This window comes from Hyaena hyaena, unplaced genomic scaffold (genome assembly GCF_003009895.1).
Source record: "Hyaena hyaena isolate Hyena2069 unplaced genomic scaffold, ASM300989v1 scaffold_710, whole genome shotgun sequence".
Taxonomy (NCBI): domain Eukaryota; kingdom Metazoa; phylum Chordata; class Mammalia; order Carnivora; family Hyaenidae; genus Hyaena; species Hyaena hyaena.
In genome coordinates this window covers 344,789-368,827 of record NW_024081345.1, presented here as the reverse complement: position 1 = coordinate 368,827, position 24,039 = coordinate 344,789, and the positions used below count along the sequence as shown (strand labels likewise).

At 40.7% G+C, this 24,039-nt stretch overlaps 1 protein-coding gene across 1 annotated transcript in view; it reads right to left on the bottom strand.

Annotated features, from left to right (window-relative positions):
* The window catches only part of LOC120220602 (microtubule-associated serine/threonine-protein kinase 4-like), a 175,427-nt gene that overhangs the window by 16,967 nt on the left and 134,421 nt on the right, over positions 1-24,039 (bottom strand). Inside the window, exon 2 of the mRNA XM_039217709.1 lies at positions 9,865-10,018. Within this exon, the coding sequence (XP_039073640.1) occupies positions 9,865-10,018 (154 nt within the window). The remainder of the gene's footprint in view (positions 1-9,864; positions 10,019-24,039) is intronic.

Below are 24,039 nucleotides of genomic sequence, written 5' to 3'. Positions count from 1 at the left end.
CTTAGTTTCGGCTCAGGTCATGATCTCACAGTTCAGGGATTCGAGCCCCTCATCAGGTTCTGTGCTGACTGCAAGGAGTCTGCTGGAGAGTCTCTCTCTCTCTCTCTCTCTCTCTCTCCCCCTCTCCCTCTCTCTCTTTCTCTCTCTGTCCCTCCCCCGCTCATGCTCCCTCTCTCAAAAATAAACACTTTTTTAAAAACAACAACTTGAATTTTTGATACATGGATTCCATAAATTCATTCTTTTATCAGGAATAACCTAAGTCTGTTATGTATAGAACCACACTAGAACACAAAAATATGGGCAAGACATTAAGAGGGCAAGACAGAGACTAAAAGGGTGAGTGAGGAAGCCTAGTGCTGTGTGAATCTAAATGTTCACGCATCTTTGGTTTGTTTTTGTTATGTTTTTTCATTAGCCTCATTGATAGAGCCTCCTTACATGCTTAGACACGTACAACTTTTTATTTTCACTTATCTATGTATTCTAAGAGGGAGAGAGACAGAGAGCATGAGTCGGGGAGGGGCAGAGAGAGAAAATCCCAAGCAGGCTCCTCACTCTCCGTGCAGAGCTCAAAGTGGGGTTTGAACTCATAAACCATGAGATCATGACCTGAGCTGAAATCAAGAGTCAAGAGTTGAACACTTAACCAAATGAGTCACTGAGGTGCCAGAACAAATACAACTTCTAAAATAATACCAGCAACTGAAACGCCTGGGTGGCTCAGTCTGTTAAGCATCTGACTCTTGGTTTGGCTCAGGTCATGACCTCACGGTTTTGTGAGTTCAAGCCCTGTATCCAGCTCTGTGCTTGGCAGTGCGGAGCCTGCTTGGGATTCGGTCTCCCTCTCTCCCTACACCGCCCCCCCCCCACTCACTCTCTCTCTCAAAATAAACGTTAAAAAATAAAATAATACCAGCAAAAACTCTGATGTTACCACATTTGATTTGCCACATCCACCATGCCCAGCTGAAGGTCAAGGAGGCCAAATTATTTTGCAAGTCAGAATGGTTCAGTTCTAAGTACTCAGCTGATTTTCTTACCCCAGCAACCCTGAAATTCTAGGTCAACGACGATTTAAGGCCCAAGCTACTTTTTGCTCTGCAGGAGGCACCTCAAAAAGCCTAAGAGAAACTGAGTCTTCTATCAACAACATCTTAATTAACACTCAGAACTAATTTTGAAGTCCTTCTATCTGGTACAAAATTGTCAAACGGCTTTCTGAAGAGCCAGATTTGCTGACCTAGCATGGCTCCCAGGACTCTCTGGAGCCCACACCACTTCAAAGCCAACATCCTAGTCTCTCATCTGATTCCCGGTATAAGAAAAACACTTTTGATTCTTCTAGTCCTCATTTAGAATAGTCCCTTAACTAATTCTCCCAGCACGCCTGACTTCATCAGGCCTTGGGAAGGCTTTCTTAGTGCAAAAGGCCTGAAAGAGGCATGTGTTTGAGTTTCAAATAGGTCTCTGCAGCCTGGCTCAGAATAAGGTGGCCACATGGTAGTTCCCAGGCAGCAGGTGACCCAGGGCCTGGGACCCACCTTGTGATCACTGCGTAAGGTGGAGCAATGACTCATGGATAGGCCATTGGCATGGGAGACAAGCCACACGAGAAGGCTTCCTGACAGAGAGCCACTGGGAGGCAGCACCTGCCAAAGGAAGTGGCTAACAGCTGCATGTCCCATCAAGTTCAAGTCTGTGGAGATATGCCTACTCTGACGAGGAGAGACTGCACAACAAAAATATACCACAAGAGTCACCTTGTAATTAGAACACCTAGATACCAACAAAACATCCAGACATAGGAGCCATGAAGACAGCAGTGGTTTCAAAGACTACTTAAAAGCAGGCACTCTCACCAGGAAGAAGGTACTAATGGATTTGATTGCTTGGTGACTCAGAAAAATGGGTAGACATCCTCCAACCTCAACAATTGTTGATGAACTACACAATTTTACAAGTTCTAAAAAAGAACACTAAACTAACTTAAATTCATATTCCCAGCTATATGCCTTCAGCCTGGAGAGAGAGAAAGAGGGAAGAAGAGAGAGAGATTTATTTATCCACTGACTCATTGATTCACTGCCTCACTGATTCATTGATTCATTTATTTATTTAGCATGGAGCTTGATGTAGGGTTCGAACACATGAACCGTGAGATCATGACCTGAGCCAAAATCAAAAACTGGATGCTTACCCAACCAGCCAGGAGCTCCTAGTTTGGTGATTTTTTTAAGTATTGGCAAAGAGCAAAACAAATAGAAATAGGATGTTTTTAAACCAGTACAAACTTAAGCGTGAATTATCGGTGAATCAGGCATTTTTTTTCCTCTGTTATCCAAGAGCCAAGAACCCAGACTGAAAGTACCACAAAAGAGCACCTTTTACAATAACTGCAAATATCTTTGCCCTCTAAGAGTTTCAAATTTTGCCATGTACCAAAACACTAACACTTCACTCATCCTTCAGAGCCTGGTTAAATCCAGCTCACCTCACCCAGGGCTCAGAAAAGTGAAGCTACTGAATCTATTAAACTACCTACTTTTTATTAAGCAATTTTATTGACAGCAGGAAAAGGGACATTTAAAAATGAAACTTTTTATTCTCTTGAGATAAATAGAGATTGATATGCAGTAGAAAGAAATAATACAGAGAGATCCCAGATACGCTTAGCCCAATGTTCCTCAATGGTAATGCTACCCAAGACTATAGTATAATAAACATCAGTACAGTGACTTGGACATAGTCAAGATACAGAACATGTCCATTGGCAGAGGATCCCTCATGTCACCATTTTAGAGCCACACTTCCTTCCTTCCCTCCTCCCCCTCCTAAAGCCCTGGCAACTGCTCACCAGTTCTCCACTTCTACAAATGTGTCACTTCAAGAATGGTAGATACAAATGGAATTAAACAGCATGCCTTTTTCTTTTATGCAGTCTAATTCCCTGGAAATTCACCCAGGCTGTCATCCCCATCAATAGTTCATTCCTTTATACTGTTGAATAGTATTCCATGATATAGACCCACTTTTGCATCCTTTCTCGTCTCCTTCCTCCTATGATAAGAGAGGAAGAATCCCTTCTCCCACAAAAAAAGCCAGCCTTCTTACATGTGCTCTGGATACCTTGCCAGGTTCCAGCCAAAGCGCTTCACTTCGGCTTTCTTCAGTACCTTTCTCAACACTTGACAAACATGCACAGATGGACCCCACACTAAGAGGTCTCCTTCTGACCCTTCTGACCCCTCAAACCTCTCCAGCTCCCACCAATGTCTAGTCCCTTTGGCAGCACCACTTTTCAAGAGAGCTATCTACATTCAACTCTCTACCCACTAGAGTTAACTGCCGTTTGTTCTCATTCCTTAACTACCGTTTGCTCTTAACCCACTCCATCCTAGCTTCTCATCCCACTTCACTGCTGTCCCCAAGATTACCAGGGACTATACTGCCGAATCTAATAATCATTTTTGGTCATCTTCCCCACATGGAGCCAATCCTTTCCTTCTCAAAATACCACTCTCCCTTTTTGTGATTCCACAGTCTTGACATACCCAGTTAGCAAATGGAAATTACCACATTCTATTTATTTATTAAGACCTATGTCTCTGTTAGGCTTTCCCAACTCATTAAGTGCCATGTTGCCACTGACTCTTGTGTAGTTGTACACACAGGCAATGGCCCAGCAAGGACCATACTAGTCTACTAGTCCCCTTGCCAACCGCCCACCACCCCCAGCAGCAGCACCAGGCTGGCATTTGCCTGAGACCATGTGACAGAATCCTGATGGAAAGAATGTGAATGGACAACAAGAATGTGTCTCTTCTAGGCTGGGACTTTTAAGAAAATGGAAAGCTTTCTCCTCTGTTTTTCTACTTCCATCATCCAGGAGCACTGTGTATTAAGGCCACAGGGAAGAACAAAACCAGAAGATGGAAGGAGCGTGGGGCCCTGACTCAGCATGAGGAAGACAGCTGCCTGCTAACCAAAAATATGTATGTGAGCAGGAAATGAATGAGCACTGTGTTAAGCCACTGATAGGTTTTGGTTTGCTTGTTATGGAATTTGGACACACGTCAGCATTGTACAGGCATTCTTTGGATGAAATTATCAACATAAAGAAATCTGAGGCATCAAGGAGAACATTTAGATGCTGTATTTACTAAATACCAAGGCTACCCATTTAAAAAAGGTCTTATTTTATGTAAATTCACTTTAATGTGAATTCTTGGTTTCACTCAGTAAGTTAAGGAGGCCTCTAGGATGGGAAACCCACTAAGCTCCACACAGCACTGAAACACAATGGCCTCCACATTCATTTTAAAGAAAGAAAATGTTTTTTAGGATAGAGTTGTTTGTTTTTCTTTCCCGTCTTCAAGTAAAATTCACTCTGAAATGCTTTAAAAATGTTTTCAGATGTTAGTCCAACTGATCACCATAGTCCAAGAAAGAAAAATGTCTTATTATTTCCCCCAAGATAGAAGACCACAATTCTGTGTTACAAATTCTAGTTTATACTATCTACAAAGTTGGTTTATTATTATTAGATGCAACTTATAAACATATATAGATTCCTTTGTTTTATATTCCAAACAGGCCAGCATGTTTTGAAAAACACAACTTTCTTCACAAGGAAAAGAATCCTGCCTCTTCTGACCGTTATGGCTTCAATATGTATCACAGTTGTGAAATTCAGGACCTGGATTCAGGACACTCCTTTGCATATCAAGAAGCCAGCACTCAAGATCCTGAGGTTCTGTCCTTCAATGTGCAGCTTCTTTGCTGTGAACTGTCAGGCACATTACCAAAAGCTTATGCCTAGACTTAAGGGTCTGTATAATGGTTGGAATAACACTCCTCTTACCCATCAGGAGGTTCCCAAAGCTCAGCGTTTATATAATGCTTCTGGGTGCCTATTTAGCAAGCTGTAGGCCATGAAGAGAGAAAATAGCTTTAGCCTCAAAAAAAAAAAAAAAAAGAATGAAAAAGAAAGTTCAGACAGGGCTGAATACAGTCAACTCTGTGTTTGTTGTTTAAAAGCTAGCCCTGGCAAAAAAAAAAAAAAAGAAAAAAAAGTACTGACAGTTTTTCCCCTTTAATCAAATCCCCTTAGATAATCCCAAATTTGAGTTAGGAAAGAAAATGCCAAAAGTTCAACGATGGGTAGCTATGGATGGTGGAGTTAAGAGCTTCTGGATATTTTCCCTTTCATTTTCTGATTTGTCTACATTGAACAGATATCACTGCTATAATGAGAAGGTAAATGCAAATATTTTGTTGTAAGGATTGTTTAAAAAAGGAGAGAGAGGCTAACTATGACAAACGGAATTATTGGTCCCAATTCTTTACTCCCCTGCAATAGTATTATATATCTGCCACTTGGCCTCGGTCTCATGTGGGTAAAGCATGCTTCTATCCCTGGACTCTCTGGGCTTGCCCATGTGACTTGCTTTGACCAACAGAAAATGAGCAGCCATGATGTCCACAGAGGCTTGAAAGGTACCTGAACCAATGGATATGAACCCTCATACTCCTGTCTTTTACCACTACATGATGCCTTGGGTAGCTGCTGCTGGTCTAAGAAAGAAGACAGACACAATGAGCAAATTTGGACTCAAACAGCATCGTAGAACCAATCCTAGCAGAGTCCAGACAAAATTATCCAAAACCCAGCTAACCTGCAACAATGTGAAAAAGAAATACGTGTTGGCCAATGAAAGTTTGTAGTTAGAGAAAACTGTCACCAAATGATAAACCACTTAATGCTTCAGGAAAACTCAGTGGCAAAAAATGTCTCATGGACTGAATTGCAGGGGATAAAAGAAGGGCATAACATCCTTCCTGTGCCCATTAATAAAGGGAACCCAGTCAATGATCATTCTAGGAACTATCTTCTGCCCCCTTGTTTAAAATACAGTTATTTCATTACATTTATAGCAAGACCTGTGAAGCAAGCCAGGCCCATTCAACAATGGGATTTCACATTAAAAACAGATTGTGAGCCTTATATCAATGTTACAACATATTCTTTTATTACAAGATATTTAATGCTTACAATTATTTTCCATTTTATGTATATACTGTAATACGTTTAGCCAATATCTTTTGCCAGGTATTTAGATGATATCCAATTTTAATTATAATAAATGGTGCTGATCTAAATATAACTATTGTTATTTGTCTGCATACATTCACAACTATTTCCTTATGATGAAATCTGAGCAACAGAATGGCTGGGTTAACAAATGTGTTATAGTTTAATTATTAATTAATTGTTTAGTTTTAATTTACTTTTGTTATTAAGGGACAAGGATCCCTATGGATTGAGTCAGCCCTGGATTCCAAATAAGCAAAGATTCTCCCACCTAGCATTCACTCCAATTAATCTTGCTGGAGTTTACTAGAAACCTACCGAGTACCTACTGCATTATAAATAGTGCAGTATTTATAAGAATGGACTTTATAAGAATGGACTCTGGAGCCACAACACTCAGATTCAAATCTTTGCTCTACTCTTTGTGAACAGCATGATCTTGGGTAATTCAGTTTAACTATCTGTCCCTCAGTGTTTTCGTCTGCATAATGGGGATAAGACTGCCTCCCTCACAGGGGGATAAAAATGTTTAAGAACAAGTAAGTCAATAAATGTATGTAATTCCCTAAAAACAGTGCAAGCTACATAGTAAGGTCTCAAAGTTAGCTCTCATTATTATTAGTGATAAATAGATGAAAACATCATAGATCTTGCTCTCAAAAAGCAGAGTTTAATGTAACTTACCAAGGATAATTGAGCAGCAAAATTTTCAAGCTATAAGCCTTCAAACAATCTTTGTTTTAAAGAAAGCAGTAAAAAAAAAATTGCCAAAGAAAAGAGATTTTTCTTAAAACAAAACTAAGCAATAGGAAGGTGGCTGATCTTGCTGTGACAAAATATAGAAGGTACAGATTTCTGATGGCAAAACCAGTTTGAATTAATTAAGTTTAGCATCAAGTGTATCCCAAGGTAAGATCGCGTGTGATAATTCATAGTTGCCTGTAACTAGTGCAAACTCTTTCTTCAAGATCAGAAATGATGTTTTCTTTCTGCTCCAACCCAATACTGGCACAGTGCCTGACACAAGGTAGAAACTCAACTGATAAAGGATCTAAACTGATTCTCAGAAGCCCAAGTTCTCCTCAAGTGCAAACACACCAAATCAATTCATGCTGCACATAGAACTCATAGCCGCCCATGACTGGGCTTAGTGTTTTGTAAAAATTCTTTCATTAAATCCTCAGCTGAGCTATTTAGAGGACCAATTAGAATGTTTTCTTCATATTCTAACAAAATTTACAAACAACTGTTTTTAAAAACTGATGTTCATGAAATTCTTTTATAAGCTCTCTCTCTTAAGGCCTAATAAACATTTTTGAAAATTACACAACCTGACATTTCATTATATAGAATAAGTGTATCTAAAAATAAAAAAGAGCATATAAAAATATAAAATAAAATAAAGTGTATACATAGCACACTAAATTTTTAAGAGTAGAATTGCTAGAGCTATGGAGATTATGAAATTGGAACCAACTCCGGAATTTTAAGGTGTACGCCAAATTTCATGTTCAGGTAACTCATCTGTATCAAAAACTATACTCCTGCATTGTTTTAAAGCTTTAAGTCTACTCCTCTAGCAAAAATTGGAGAGAATCATTATTGCCCCTCCTTCTGGTCAAAAAGAGTGTAACCAAAGTAAGTAAATTTCCCAAGTGAAATGAGTAAGAAAAGGAATGAATCTTTTAACCATTAAGATTTAATTTCTCCACCTACAAAATGAGGGTTGGACTAAATAATGTTTAGGATCTCCCACTTGAAAAAGCAAACACTCTGAATCTATAACAGGAAAGCAAAGAAAAATATCCTCACAAGCATTCACAGAAGACCAGTACAACTCAAGTACAAACATTTGCCTAAACTTAGTGAAGTATAGCAGTTTTCGATGAATTTCTTCCCCTTGGCCTGAGGTCAATTTCACCCTGCAGTATGCCACACTGGGCCACATGTTCCAGATTCTACTGAGCCTATGTCAGAATCCTTGCTGTTCCCAGAAATTTATTTCCCAGAAGTCAAAATCCATAATTCTCCAACAACAACAACAAAAAAACCCACATGTGAATAGCTCAACTTATTTTTCAGACCATTTAAGAATTGGCAGAGAAAACTGTACTGTCATATACAGAAAAAAACCTCTGCTTTGGGGTTTAAAAACAGTTTCTGAGTGGCTCAGTCAGTGAAGTGTCCAACTCTTAATTTTGGCTCAGGTCATAATCTCGCAGTTTGTGAGAATAAGCCCTGCATCGGGTTCTGTTCTGACACTGTAGAGCCTGTTTGGATTCTCTCTCTCCCCCTCTCTCTCTCTGTCCCTCCCCCACATGTGCCTGCTCTCTCACTCTCTCAAAAACAAACAGTTTAAAAAATAATAAAATAAAAAACAGTTTTTCCAAAGATAAGTATATTCACAGAAAAAAAGCACTCAGAAAGAAACAGAAACATAACCTTCTGTGATTTAAAGTTGAATAAAATGAAAAATTTATATGGTGAGTTCCTTAAAACTGCTTTAAATTATCTTAGGCTGGCTATCTTTCAAGTCAATACAAGTGATTTGTGTGTTCTCTGCATGTGAAATTTTTTAAATTAAATTTAACAACTTGACTGAGAAATGGGTGAAAAGAAAAAAAAACAGGATGAAAGATATGAAGACATTTCACAAAAGAAACAAATGTCCAGTAAGCACACGCAAAGATGTTCAACATCCCTTAGTCACATGTGATATGACTATCGATTAAAATGGCTAAAAGCAAAAAGACTGGCAATACCACAAGCTGGCAAGGATGCAGAGCAATTAGACTGCTCAACTGTTGTTGGTGGGAACGTAAAATGATACGATTTTGGAAACAGTTTGGCAGTTCCTTATTAAGTTCAATATACACTACTGATACATGCACCAACACAGATGAATCCTGAAAACATACTGAGCAAAAGAAGACAGAAACAAAAGAACATGTACTGTTTGATTCCATGAATGTTAAATTCTTAAGGTAAATCTAATCTGCAGTGAGGAAAAGCAAATCGCTGGTTGCCTAGGGGCCAAGAAATGAGGGGTGAAAGCGGGAAAGACAAAAAAAGCACGGCACAGGAAAGGTTTTATATCTCGATTGCGGTGGTAGCTACCCTGGTATATAAAATTTGCCAAAACTGGGGCGCCTGGGTGGCTCAGTCGGTTAAGTGTCTGACTCTTGATTTCAGCTGAGTTCACGATCTCACGGTTGGTGAGATCGAGCCACTACATTGACAGTGCAGAGCCTGCGTGGGATTCTCTGTGTCCCTCTCTCTCTGTCTCTCCCCTGCTCTCTCTCCCTAAAAATAAATAAATAAACATTTTTAAAAAATAAATTTGCCAAAATCCATACATACATCTGCTTAAACACGTCCATTTTGTTGTATGTAAATTATATTTCAATAAATAAAACTTTATCAGTAAAATCCTCAATTTCAGAACGAGTGCCCTCCTTAATACCCATCATCCATTCAGCTTGTTACGATGGGCACAGGGCATTTTAATGTAAGTGATGAACCACCGAATTCTACTCCTGACACCAATAGTATACTGTTTGTTAACTAAGTGGAATTTAAATAAAAATTTCAAAGAATGAAATAAAATAAAATCCTCAATTTTACTGCTTTTTGGCTTGGATTAGATTTCACCAAAGGGTCTGCAGAGGGCCAGGCCCATTCTGAAGCAGGCCGATTTTCACACCCGCTGTGAGGACCGGCCAGTGTGTCAGGCGATTCCTACTCTCACACATATGCCATTTGGGACTCACCTGTAAGAGCTCCTCCCAGGCTTCCCCGCCGCAGCTCTCGCCCGTCCTCACTCAGCTGTCTTTTAAACTTCAGTGACTTTGCAGGACCAGAAGTCACATCTGGGTTGCTGCATTTCCGAAATGGCATGGGCGGAGGTGACAGTATGTGGTCAAGCTGTGGAGACAAACACAGGGGCATCACAGGATAAGGATGCACTCAACACCCACCAGCCCTGTGTTCTTCCTTTCTTATCCTTCTCCAAATCCCTCTCTCCCAAGCCTGTTCCCAATGTGGTTACTTTAGAGAGTTCAGGATTTCACTGTGGTGTCCTACATCTGGAGAACATTCTGGCATACCACAAAATCTCAACTGCAATGACGTTTAAGGTGTGGGTCCCAACATGGGGCACCTGGGTGGTTCAGTCGGTTAAACGTCCGACTTCAGCTCAGGTCATGATCTCACTGTTCATGGGTTCAATCCCCGCGTTGGGCTCTGTGCTGACAGCTCAGAGCCCGGAGCCTGCTTCAGATTCTGTATCTCCCTCTCCCTCTGACCCTCCCCTCCTCACAGTCTATCTCAAAAATGAATAAATATTAAAAAAAAATTTTTTTTAAGGTGTGGGTCCAAACAAATCAGTGGGTCATAAAACCAAATTTAGCAGCTCTAGCCAGGATTTTTTAAAATATAGCACAAGCTGTTAGATTCCAATAAAGGAAAAGCAGTTTCATGAAATGTCTGATTAAATTATTAAGTTACATGCATGAGTGTGTATGTGTGAGTGTGTATGTTTGTGTGTGTGTGTGTCCTGAGTCACTGTGGAAGGTATACATCTTTCTGTGGACCATGATTCCTCTACAAAATGAGTAATATTGTTCTATAGAAAATCAAGAGATCACTTCTTTTGTTGTTCACAAAAGAAAATCCACAGGCTTCTGGTGCTCACAGATGAGCACAGGGAAGAAGTTTCCAAGCACCACAGCCCTTAATGCAAATCAATACATCCCTATATCACTTTATAGCCTTTTAAGAGAAAATCTGTCACAAGAATCAGAGAAACTAAAATCACTTCAAGGGACAGCTTTCTACAAAAGAATCCCTTGTGTCACAACACTTATTTCAAGATCTGTCCTCCTTTTCTAAGAAAACCTTTCAAACTTGAATAGGGCCACATCTTCTAAAATGTTCACCATCAGAGTATATACGCATATATATGTATCTAGATGGGTATCCAGGACAAAAACATTCATATGCATATACCTATATTCAGATAGTCGTTAAGAACAAGAAAGAAGTACAAAAGGTATTCATGGACATTCCAAATGCCACAGAAGAAAACTTTGTAGAAATTTAAATTCAGACAAGACTTCAGTAGAGCTGCTCAAATCTGAGCTTTTTAGGGATGCTCCACTGAGATTTGCTTTGCTTTGTTTTCATGGGTAGAGAAACACATATCTGGTTGTATCTGTTTGAATTTTTGCAGGTTAGCGCTATCATGGATCTCTTTTATAAGAAAACAGAATTCAGAAACAAAATCATCCATTTGTCTGTCTAGGTACTGCAGCATATTCAAAACCATGGCACAGAGAGAAATTTAACTCTGCCTTTGAGTAACTCCTCCCAAGCACACTGAGGTGGAACAGACCTTAGTGGCTCAGCTCTTACAAGATGCCAACTCTCCCCCAAGCTCACTGTATTCATTAGTAACACCCAACAGCTGGGTTTCAAGCACTTGTCAGTAAGTACCACAACAAAGTCAATGCTGGTTCTTTTTTTTTTTTTTTTTTTTTTTTTTTACTGTACTTCATGGCCACTTAGTATTCTTGTGAGAGGTCCACAAAAAAACTAGCAGCGCCTCCACTCCAGGATCAAGCCAGATCAGTAGGGAAAAGATTCCAGATTGCACTTTTGGAAGCTATTTGTTGAGTCTGCTGTTCATTACAACAGTGTCCTACTTAGGACAGACAGCCTCCATGAAGGAATTCTATCTAATTTTAGGTACTTTGGCTTCAGTCCTTATGGACACCAAACTGGAGCAAGAGAACCCTGGACAGTGACCCATCAGCTACTGGAAAATGCAGAAAGTGGTTCAAATGTGGTCTGATCATTATACAACATAGAAGTTATTTTTGCCTCCTTCTTGGCTCCATTTTATGCCTTAACTCTGTTTTTTTTTTCTTTTTTCTCGCCAATTTTTTTTATTTTTTTAGTTTGGAAAATTTCAGGACAAAATTTGCAACGACAGAAAAGTTTTAACAAGAGTACAACCAGCACCTATTCCCATGACCGCCTTTCGCCATACTACCTGTGCTCTCTCTTCTGTCTTCTCCTCCCACCCCCACATAGTGGAGAATTAGTTGCCGACATTACAAATCTTCATCCCCCAAAACGTCAAAATGCCTTCTTCTAAGAACAAGAACACTCTCTTCAATTCTCCTACCCCGTATTACATGTATCCTTTTAAGATGTCTCAGATCTTTCATTATCACCTTGAATTATGAATAGTGGGGCACCTGGGAGGCTCAGTCTGTTAAGCATCCAACTTTGGCTCAGGTTGTGATCTCACAGTCCATGCACTCTGGCCCCACATTGGTCTCTGTGCCGACAGCTCAGAGCCTGGAGCCTGCTTTGGATCTTGTGTCTCCCTCTCTCTCTGCCCCTTCCCCTCTAGTGCTCTATCTCTGTCTCTCAAAAATAAATAAATGTCAAAAAAGTTTAAAAAAAGAATTACAAATAATAGGGAAAATGTAAAATAAGATTCTATCATGTAGACTTAATATGAGAAATGTGCTTGTGCATTAAAAGGAAAGCTTGCAGCCACAAGGTGGCAATGTGCCACAGACATTCAACAAAACGTTCCCTACTAGCTAGCTACTGGATCCCGTCAATGCACCCAGAGCCCCTTAGAATATGTGAGTGACTTAGAGTCCATTCCACTTTGTTATTTTCTCCTAATTACTAATGGCAGCTGCATAAAATACAAATATTTATTGTTTAAGGTTCATCAACTTCCGCTACTTCTTTTTCATCTGAAGTTAAATTTTTCAGCTCGCAGAATTACAATTGCTCTCTCTGGGGAAGATTGTTGTATCACAAAGTAACAGAGGATGGAAAAATAAGCAAAGGAAAGATAATAAGAACTATGTGATTTCCTTACATATTTCCAAACAAAGCCCTAGAAGATGAAACAAATGGAGAAGAAGAAAAATCAAGGAAAAAGTGTAAGAAAACAAAAAAATCTATTTCATCACATATATAGCCATGAGCTATTAATCCATAAGCCAGCATTTCTAATCAGAACCAAAACCTCAAGAGAGGAGTATTACTTTAAATCTGGGAAAATGGAGTCAGTGAACTGCGAGGGCTGTCAATGCTTCAAACACAGTCTAAGAAGAAAAACCTGTAAGCGTAGCACCATGTTCCAAGATCCCATTTCCTTCTTCATTTCAAATCACAATCCCAACAGGGCTCTCTCTAAATAGATCATTTTTCCAAATTTGCTGGGTTGTCAGGGGTTCTACTTTTCTTCCTACAATTAGTCAAAGCTTCTCAAAATGGTCCACTGCAGCCCTGTGATTTTTCATTTTTTGTCCTGATTCAAACACTTACGCTCCATTGACAAATACTTCATCACACCCTAGAGCTTGTGGGAGACATCAAACATATGACTTTAGACACTGCCCTTTAAAGGATTCCTGTTTAATGTTTTCCAACTTTTTCCAAACTCTCCAAGTCTTCATACTACAAGAGGCTCAACTAATGACAGAGCTTGTCTTTAAAGCAAACATCAAAGCCTGTAGTTGTCACGCCTGCTTCACACACTTCTAATTTTCCTCACTAACAGACAATGGACTCCTAGAGAGGTGGCCCTCTTCCCTTGTCGCCTACTTACCTAGCCCGCTGCTAGCCAAAACTAGCCTGGGAAAACACACATGCCCCAGAAATACAACCTTACTTCATTCACCAATAGCAAATACTGTTTTGTGATGGACTCCATTTGTTCAAAATTTTTCAGGTTAGTTTTCTCAACCTCCTGTAGTCTCAAGAACCACAAAACAGTTTGAAGAAGTCCACTGGCATATTACTAAACATCAAAGTCAGATAGATAGGGACCAAACATACCACTTACATGTAAACAACTGCTGTTGTTAGCGGTTTATCACAGGGAGCATGAAAGCCTCTTAGAACAAAAGGTGTACAGAAACTGTAATATAAGTACTAGAAGTCTGATGCAGATTTGGGGCAAAGTTTCCAAAATTCTCAGTCATATCGAGAAGCTTATCACCAGAACTCCACATTTCTTTTCTGAATTTATGATCTCCATTTACTGTTGGCTGTTTTACAATGATCAGGCTGAGAAAAAGAGAAGAACCCATCACTGTCACAATGCGGCTTCTACCATCAGTGAAGATGAATTAAAAATAAAAGTAGGAACAGGGCGCCTGGATGGCTCAGGTCATGATCTCATGACTCATGGGTTTGAGCCCCACATTGGGCTCTGTGCTGACAGCTCAGAGCCTGAAGCCTGCTTCGAATTCTGTGTCTCCTTCTCTCTCTGCTTCCTTCCCTCACACTCTGCTTTTCTCTTAAAAATAAATAAACATTAAAAAAAAAAATAACAAACTACAGGTAGGAGCGCATGAGTGGTTCAGCCACTTAGGCACTTGTCTCTTGATTTTGGCTCATGTCATGATCTCTCAGTTTGGGCAATCAACCTCCATACAGGGCTTTGTGCAGACAGCATGGAGGCTGCTTGGGATTTTCTCTCTGCCTGCCCCTCTCCCATTCATACTCGCTCGCTCTCGCTCTCTCTCTCTCTCTAAAAAAATAAATTAAATGAATGAATAAATAAATGAAAGAAAGAATGAACGAACAGGTAAAGGCAAATCACTGAGAAGTCTTGATCTTTTTTTAGTGTCTCTGCCATTCCCACCCCTATCTCCAAACATGGACCATGGGTTTATTCTTCTATGGGTATAGGCCCCAGGAACACCATCATCTCTTTATAAAAGGGCATATCCTAACTTTCAATGAACATTCAACTTGGAGCCTTCTTCACTACTTTTTCCAACTTCACCTCCAGACCCTTTCACACTCAAGCACACAAGTTCTCTAATTTACAGTTTCTACACAGTCACACTGATCCTATGGACATAAAACTATTTTTCCATTTTCAGTAAACTGCAACTCCTTTTTCTAGCTAGTCAAGTCCCAGACCTTACCATTATTCTGAACTTCTTTCTTCACTCCATATCCAATTCCTCTAAACCAACCACCAAAATACACATGTCCAGAATCCAATCACTTCCCCATCTCTACTGCTACCATGCTTATCCCTGCCACCGAGATCTCTCTGCTTCCATCCTTGTCTCAGCACAGCAGCCAGTGACCTTCTCAAACATAAGCGAGATGCTCCACACGATCTGCTGCAGTCCTACGGCCTCCTCTTCCCCTCACCCAGAGCAAAACCCAAAGTCTTAGCAACGCCCTACAGGCCCTACCACCTCTACTCACAAGTCTCTGATCCCGGCTGCTACTATTCCACTCGATCCACCTTGGCCTGTCGCTGGACCTCAGGTGCTCCGGGCATCTTCCCACCCAGCGAGCACCCTTACTTTGACCATGGCCTCTGCTTGGGACTCACTCCAGATATTAGCTATCATGCTCACCCGTCCATCAATCCCCACCCTCCAGGTCTCTATTCAAAAAGCCAGTCTTCGGGGAACTGGGGGTGGTCTCCAACTGCCTTATGTAAAACACCATGCCCACTGCTTCATTCCCTTCCTTTTTTTTCTTCCTAGCCTCTATCACTCCATGATAGATCTTTCATATTTGTTTGTTTTCCTTCCACTAGATTCTAAGTTGCATGAAATTACACACTAGTTGTTTCCATTTGTCCAGTGCTCCACATAAAAGGCACCACGTAAATATTGGTTGAAAGAACAAATGAACAGCAGTCTCTCGTATTTAGTTTAAAATAAAATAGAACGAAAAAATAAAGAATACGTGCAATTAAGCGTTTTTATTGTAAAAGCTGAATAAGATCCTATTAAATGTTACTCAAGGTGAAAATGCTAAATGGAGTCCATAGCACTTTGACAAAATTGAACGCTTCATATATGAAAAAGACCCTGAGGGGATAGCAAACGTCATCTTTTTAAAGAATCTTTTCTATGTACAAACTAATATGCTAATTTTTTTTAACATGGCTACCTCTGAAGGTGATTCCTAAATAATGAATTATTCGGCCTCTTAACTATATCCTAACTAGCATATTCAACTGTGTCTATCAAGCCAAGCCTTTCCCTACACTCTCTTCTCTTTTCTCTAATTCCTCATTCATTCCCAAGATGTGGCACATGCATTTTAAAGACCCATCCAGAATGCATGTGCCCTAGGGCCAAAGTTCATTAGTTCACTGGGATCATCAATGTCACCAGCATACACAATGAGGCTCACCACTAAAGCCTTTTTCATGCTAAAAAAAAAAAAAAAAAAGAGTAAGAGACTGACTAGTGACATGCTGTTATGAAGACAATGTTCAGTTATTCTGCTTCTTGATATTAAATATTCTAAAAAACCATAGGTATGAAAATGAATAATTATCAAATTGCATAGACTAAGCTTGTAATCTTAATTAACTGCTCTACTGCCTCCATCTGAAAAGGAATCAAATGAGCAAAACCTGAATCGATTTTATTTCAAAACAGCATTTTATTTACTTATAAACCCAAACCTATAAACAACATTTTAAAATTTGATAGAATAGAGTTCTATCTTTTAGACAGTCATCACCAGATTCTTACTAACTTCGCAGTGGTTAGGAAAGTCAACGCTTACCATCCTAATTAAGACAATTAACTATTTCTAGGCCCATTTCCTCACCTGCAAAATGTGAGTAATAATATTATCTCCTGAGATTATTGTGGAAATTAAAAGCATTCATATATGCACTTAAAACAATGCACAGAACTGAGTAAGTGTACAATAAATGTTAGCTGTGCTAGTTCTTGAAATTGCCAGACAGGAAGTCACCTCATTCGCAAACATCTCTGCATGTGTACTTCATCACAAATGGTTTGCAAGGAAATTAAACGGATTACAATTTTACTGAGTTATCTTATTTTTCTTTATGGTTCAGAGGAGAACTTGGCTTGTACTGCTTTACAATTATTTCCGGCTGTGATTCTCACGCTACAGGGTGTTCAGCATGCATGAGGCACAGCTGTATGGAAGTACAGAGCCTAACCCAAATTTGAACTCTCCTGGGCAGCATGGCAGTGCCATACCTTAGCCAAGCTACTTGAGTCCTCTCTCAAGTATGAGCCTAAGAGGGAGGGAGGATGCAGGTGGATGGTGGATGAAAAGGGCTTGACACAGCTCTTGGCACATTAAGGCACTCATTAACTAAGAATGTTGCTGATAGCTGTCACCTTAGCTCAGCTCAAGTTCTACTTTCTCTTAGCTGGTTGACTGGTAAAGTATATGGCTATTCACCTGACCCTTCTGAATAGCACCTCTGAATTCTTACCTCTATTCTACACTACTCATATAGAGAAAAGACATCTCACGTGCTCACCACAGCATGAAGACTATGCAGCCCTCCTTTCCCCAGCATCCTAAACTCTAACTACACAGAATGAGTCAGACACAACAAAGCTACCATCTTGGACCACATTATAGTGGGGCCCATTTAGTTGATTTTGCTGACACTCATTTGGGGTTATGCCACCCAGAATGAATGTGCATATTTCCATTTAATGAGACTGTAAGAAACAGCCATGTACGTCCTGCTTGTATAAACAAGTGAAGAAGGGCCTCTATTCAACAGGACCCTCTGTGACAAGAATCCTCTCTATAAAGAATTGTGTTAAATAGCTATGTGCCAGGTATGCCTCTGGGCACAACGGCAGACAAAATCCCTGCCCCCCAGAAGTTTCATTCTAGTTGGGGAGATGGAAACCTGGAGAGATGTTGTTAGGTTCTCTGCAGTACCATCCAGTGCACTTGGGCTGGCCTATAGTCTGCTTGAACCCTAGGAACCCCGCAAAACATAGTTTGTTATATTTTTCTCATTCAACCCCTAGAAATCAGAGGTAAAGCCTGTGTAGCCCAATATCACCAACTGTGGTAGGTCCAAACTCCATCAAGACTTAATGGGGCTAGTTGCTGCACAAACCTCACACTGGATTTCCCTTTACCCTCTGTTGTGGCTGATCCCAGTGAACTAATGAACTTTGGCCCTAGGGCACATGCATTCTGGATGGGTCTTTAAAATGCATGTGCCACATCTTGGGAATGAATGAGGAATTAGAGAAAAGAGAAGAGAGTGTAGGGAAAGGCTTGGCTTGATAGACACAGTTGAATATGCTAGTTAGGATATAGTTAAGAGGCCGAATAATTCATTATTTAGGAATCACCTTCAGAGGTAGCCATGTTAAAAAAAATTAGCATATTAGTTTGTACATAGAAAAGATTCTTTAAAAAGATGACGTTTGCTATCCCCTCAGGGTCTTTTTCATATATGAAGCGTTCAATTTTGTCAAAGTGCTATGGACTCCATTTAGCATTTTCACCTTGAGTAACATTTAATAGGATCTTATTCAGCTTTTACAATAAAAACGCTTAATTGCACGTATTCTTTATTTTTTCGTTCTATTTTATTTTAAACTAAATACGAGCGACTGCTGTTCATTTGTTCTTTCAACCAATATTTACGTGGTGCCTTTTATGTGGAGCACTGGACAAATGGAAACAACTAGTGTGTAATTTCATGCAACTTAGAATCTAGTGGAAGGAAAACAAACAAATATGAAAGATCTATCATGGAGTGATAGAGGCTAGGAAGAAAAAAAAGGAAGGGAATGAAGCAGTGGGCATGGTGTTTTACATAAGGCAGTTGGAGACCACCCCCAGTTCCCCGAAGACTGGCTTTTTGAATAGAGACCTGGAGGGTGGGGATTGATGGACGGGTGAGCATGATAGCTAATATCTGGAGTGAGTCCCAAGCAGAGGCCATGGTCAAAGTAAGGGTGCTCGCTGGGTGGGAAGATGCCCGGAGCACCTGAGGTCCAGCGACAGGCCAAGGTGGATCGAGTGGAATAGTAGCAGCCGGGATCAGAGACTTGTGAGTAGAGGTGGTAGGGCCTGTAGGGCGTTGCTAAGACTTTGGGTTTTGCTCTGGGTGAGGGGAAGGGGAGGCCGTAGGACTGCAGCAGATCGTGTGGAGCATCTCGCTTATGTTTGAGAAGGTCACTGGCTGCTGTGCTGCACAGAAGTGCCCCCCACCAGAAAGAATTACCCAGCTGTTCTATCTGTGCTTTTCATGTGTGTATCTTCACCTGTGTTTTAACTTACTCATCTTGCTAAGTTATATATTATTTCAGCCCATCTTAAAACCTTTTGAGAACAAGAAAAGGGACCGAGGGAGAGCACAGATGAAATCTTAGCAAGAAGTGATCATGTCAACAAGTTTGTTAAGCAAATCGTTTTCTGAGCCACTTTGATTTACACAACCTACTTCGCTGTTCCTTACTATTCCGTTTCTCAAGTGAACACTGTGTTTTGAAAAATAATACATCAATCGAACGGACTTAAACTGGGAGATGTACTAGATACCAGTATCATTTTCCAATCTTCAGTTTTTAATTAATTCTTTGAATCACAAATTTCAATTAGCAAAATAAAAAGTGTTTCAGAAACATCGTAAAATACATTATGAGATCAAACTACAATGGCATTCACCTAAACAGAGCGCACCAGTGGTTTCATCTCTTATGAGAATTGATTTTCTTTCTTCCCTTCTGAGAGAAATATGTAAAATAGCACTTTGATAGCACTATCCCACTTTAGTCTGTCAACTCAACTTCAAGAAAGTCAATTCCTTTGCTTATGAACATCTCTAAACAGCAATATTATCACAGTCCCAAGGACAGAGCACCACACAGCAGGCATTGAACTGCGATGTTTACACTAAGCAATAAATTCAATAGCCCACAGATGTAAAAAAAAAAAAACAAAAAACAAAAACAAAAACAAAAAACCTCATTTTATATGTTTTTTTAAACAAAGCACTTTGCAAACTTCAGTTTAGGAACCATGACATTGGGAAAAGCACAGGGAATATACTGATTTGACTTTGCATATGTATCACCTGTTTCCCTGTCACTTTAATATTCTCAATGCTTCTCTGACCTTTACTTAAGGATCTGATCTATGCCTGAAACTATTTACTTATCTCAGTCATTAAATTCCCCTGGAACCATCATGTCGCCATCAGCGAAGTAACTCAAGATTCAGACCACAATTAACAAAGCAGGAGGAGAATACACTCCTCAACTCTCATCTATCCACCATTTCAAGTCAGAGGGGAGGGGCACCTGGCTGGCTCAGTTGGTGGGGCGTGTGACTCTTGATCTCTGGGATGTCAGTTCAAGGCCCTTGTTGGGTGTAGAGATTACTTAAAAACAAAATCTTAAAAAAACAGCCAAGTCAGAGGTGACAATTCTCACGACTCCACAAAATTTTACATTATGTGCCTACTTTCGCCCCTGGCAGAGAGAGTAGACACCCAAGGAGGTACTATAATTATTCCCATTTTACCAATGAGAAAATATATTCAGTAAGATTAGCCCCTCCAAACCCATCAGCTTCTCAGGCAGTACAAAAGCAACCAAACCCAAGAGTTCTGACCCCAAAGCCCTAGTGTCTTCCACTATTCCTAACAGCCCCATAGAGAGGGGCACACAATGCAAAGCACATGAAGGCCTAGAAAGTAAAGGTTAATTTCCTCTTCCATCTCTGATTCAAGAAGACTCCCTAGAGAAGAATGGATGTTAGGTTTTCAGGTCAACCAGTCTGAATGGTCTCGTTCTATCCTAAATGGCAGACTATAAAAGTGGTTTCCAGGGCTTCTGCAGCTGAAATTCTGAAGTCAGAGTTATAGAATCACAAATTAGCTATGGAATGGACCTAAAAATCACCTGTAGTCTAATTTCCTGCGTTTTGGAAGACAGAGGTCCCGACAAGTCAAGTCAACTCCACAGGTTTACAAAGATAGCTGGTGTATGAATGCAGACCAGAACCCAGATTTCCAGACCCACAATCGATTGCCTATCACACCCTGTCCTGGTACCTACTTTACCTCCTGCAACCTGATATTTACCACCCCCACTAACTTATATGATTTTCTATGGCTTTTTATTCATACATGCTCCATTAACCCCAAGATTATTTTAAATATATGTTTTAGCCAAATGTCTACTATGAACTATGCACTGTGCTAAAGGCTGAAAAACTGAGAACAGAATGGACACGGTCACTTTCCGCAGGCACTTCTACCCAAGGGCAGGAGGCAGACCCAAAAACCCAACCATAAAAAAACACGACCAATACAAGGATGGACTGGGTATTACGGACAACAAGTGGCTTTGAACAGAGCTATGGTTGGGCACCTAATTTATTTCTTGTCTGGGTTGGTTGAAAATGCTGTTATTACTTCGTGCCTGAAATATGGCGGGGTCAGGGGAGGGTGTGACTTGTATATACTCACACAGACTATGGTCTTTCCCAGATACTTAGAGGCCAGTCCAGATGAAGCACAGAGCGGTATATCAACACTTGCTAATTTTGTTTCCAGACTGGGACTTTTCAGACTCAACCACCTTGTTCTAAAGTACAGGAAAGACAGAGCAGAGTTCCTCTCACCACCCGTACCACATAGCATGGCTAGAATTTTTCTGATCCTCATCATCTGTCGTTCTTGAAGCACAGACTGCCCACCATGCACCGGGTGATATAGGAGGAGAGCAGCTATTAACTTCCTACTTCTAGACAGGGTCTGTGAATGGAGGAGAGGAAGAAGACAGTGGTCTGAGGCAAGCCCACAGCCAGGAGAACAGTCAGTCATATGGCCATATACAGGGGACCCAATTATAATTGTATCTATAAAATAAGGATAATTCTATCTCCCTCACAGGATTTCTGTGGATTAAGTTAACAGATCAATACAGAAAGCTCCTAGCAAGAGAAGACACTCAAATGTTTCTTCTCTTCCCCCTTCCTTATCTTAACCTGGTTCATTTTCTCAGAACCATAAACAAGTTATCAAGCACTAGAACTTCTTTTCAAGTAACATCTATCAAAGCTAAAAATAAACTTTATACAAGTTTCCAGGTGGAAACAAACCTTCAAAATATGCTCTCCTTGTAAAATAATGTTTAAGCTCTTTACCTGAGCAAACATATAAATTAATATTCACTTCATGTTTTTGCATTAAGAGGAAAACCGGGATGTTTGAGCAAGTCTACCCGGAGAGCTGTAGCAAACCAAACACTGACCCAAGAAGCAAAACAAACATTAAGGAAAGTATTCCTAAGAATCACGAGTCATGAGTCCTCAGAAGTCATGAGGCCTCCCTCACTTGGTTAGACGGAAACCATTCAGAAGGATGGAACAACGGTCACTGAGAAACTGGAAAAAAAAAGTAAGGACCTTGAAGGAGGGCTCTGGGGATGGTGGTGGTGAGGGTCATGCTATTTTTACCAGCTTTATTTCTTCTTCAAGAGGGAAAAAAAATAACTCAGAGACATGAGGGACGTGGAGAATAAAGAGAAAGAAAGGACTGAGGGAGTAAGGGAGGGAGAAGAAGCTGGAAAGAGCAGTAAGAGATGTCACAAGAGCTCTGGGGAAGTCACTGCTCTCTTGGTCCCCATCCTCACATGATCCCCCTTTCTGCTCTGGGCTGCGTCCCACCATACAGCTAAGATCAGTCTTTTCCTTTGGCAAAAAGAGCAAACAACACATCACCACAATAAGTCAACTGTATTATTAAATAATTATTTAAAAACCTATTCCATAGCCGTAAGTTAGTAAATGCCAAGGTCTTCAGTCAGCAGCTCCATGTCTCAGTACCAAAACCACCTGACTCCCGGGTGTCTATCTGACTGGGTTCCCGCCTCAACGCCTACCCTGTTTCCCTGAACTGAGTCATTGCTTCTCAATGACTAGTCTCCCTGACATGCGCCCTTAGAACTCAAGGTCTGGGGGCTGCCTTGGGCCCAGGCCCCTCCCCTGACTCTTGCTTCTGAACTGCAGGCTGCTGGGGTTCAGATCCCACCGTGGTGCTGGGTCTCAGGGCTTCCTGCCTGACTGTGGCCTGATGAACTGCCACACTTCCGCCCTGCCTCTACTGGGCAGATTTAGGACTTGCTTTGTGCGTTTAAATAATGGTGCCAATATCCCAGATTTCCTTTGTCCAGTTTACCCCTTCGTAGGGTTCAACCCCAAACCACTGTCCACCATCTAAACTCCCCAGTCCTCAAGAGTCAGGCCAGGGGTAACCTACCAGTCCCCCAGGGGACTAGGTACTGGAGCTCTCAGCATGGGAAGGAGAAAATGCCAGAGAAAGAGATGTGAAGGGAGAAGGGAAGGGGTGGGAAACGCAACAAGAGACACAAGGAGAAAGGAGACAATTAATAGCCTGGTAGATACTACAGAACATGCATCCATCTTTCCTTTTCTTCCTACTCTACTCTTCACTAGGTTTGGAAATACCACGATCACTCTGATCCTCTGATTACTGATCACACTGTCTTCTGAAACTCTGGCTGACCAACCATCCCCGCAAGCTCCTAACACGTTTTGTACCTACTCTTCACAAAAAGAATGGGAGCCCTCTGCTCTGATCCCCTCCTTGCTTCCCAGGAAGAAAATTCTTCTCCAGGTTACAAATCAAGAGATTCCCAGCAACTATATGAAATCAAGGAAAGAAAAGATTTTGCCTTTGGGTGCAGGTTCACAACTCTGCTAAAGGAAGTATTCACCAGAAGCCAGTGTGTAATAAAAACAGACAAAAGAGAATTCACTGTCAAGAATCCCTTGAGTCCTCAAAACAGCCCCCAAGGATTGGGTAGAGTTCCACAAATATGATCCACACAGCAACCAAGAAGAGCTAAAAGGGTCTGAGTTTCATCATGTTCTTTTTTTTTTTTTCAGCATGTCTGTAAACAATAATTCTAAAACTACTATTTAAAACATAGCTAATGTTAGCCCCAAAAAGAAGGAAGCAATTCTGTTTCTCTTCCCAGTGAAGAACAAAAACAAAACCAGGCAATACACAAGAACTCCTCGGAAGCTCCTGACAAGCTACAACGCCAGCCAGTCCTCACCTAGGAAAGCAGCACGCGCAGGTATCTGCC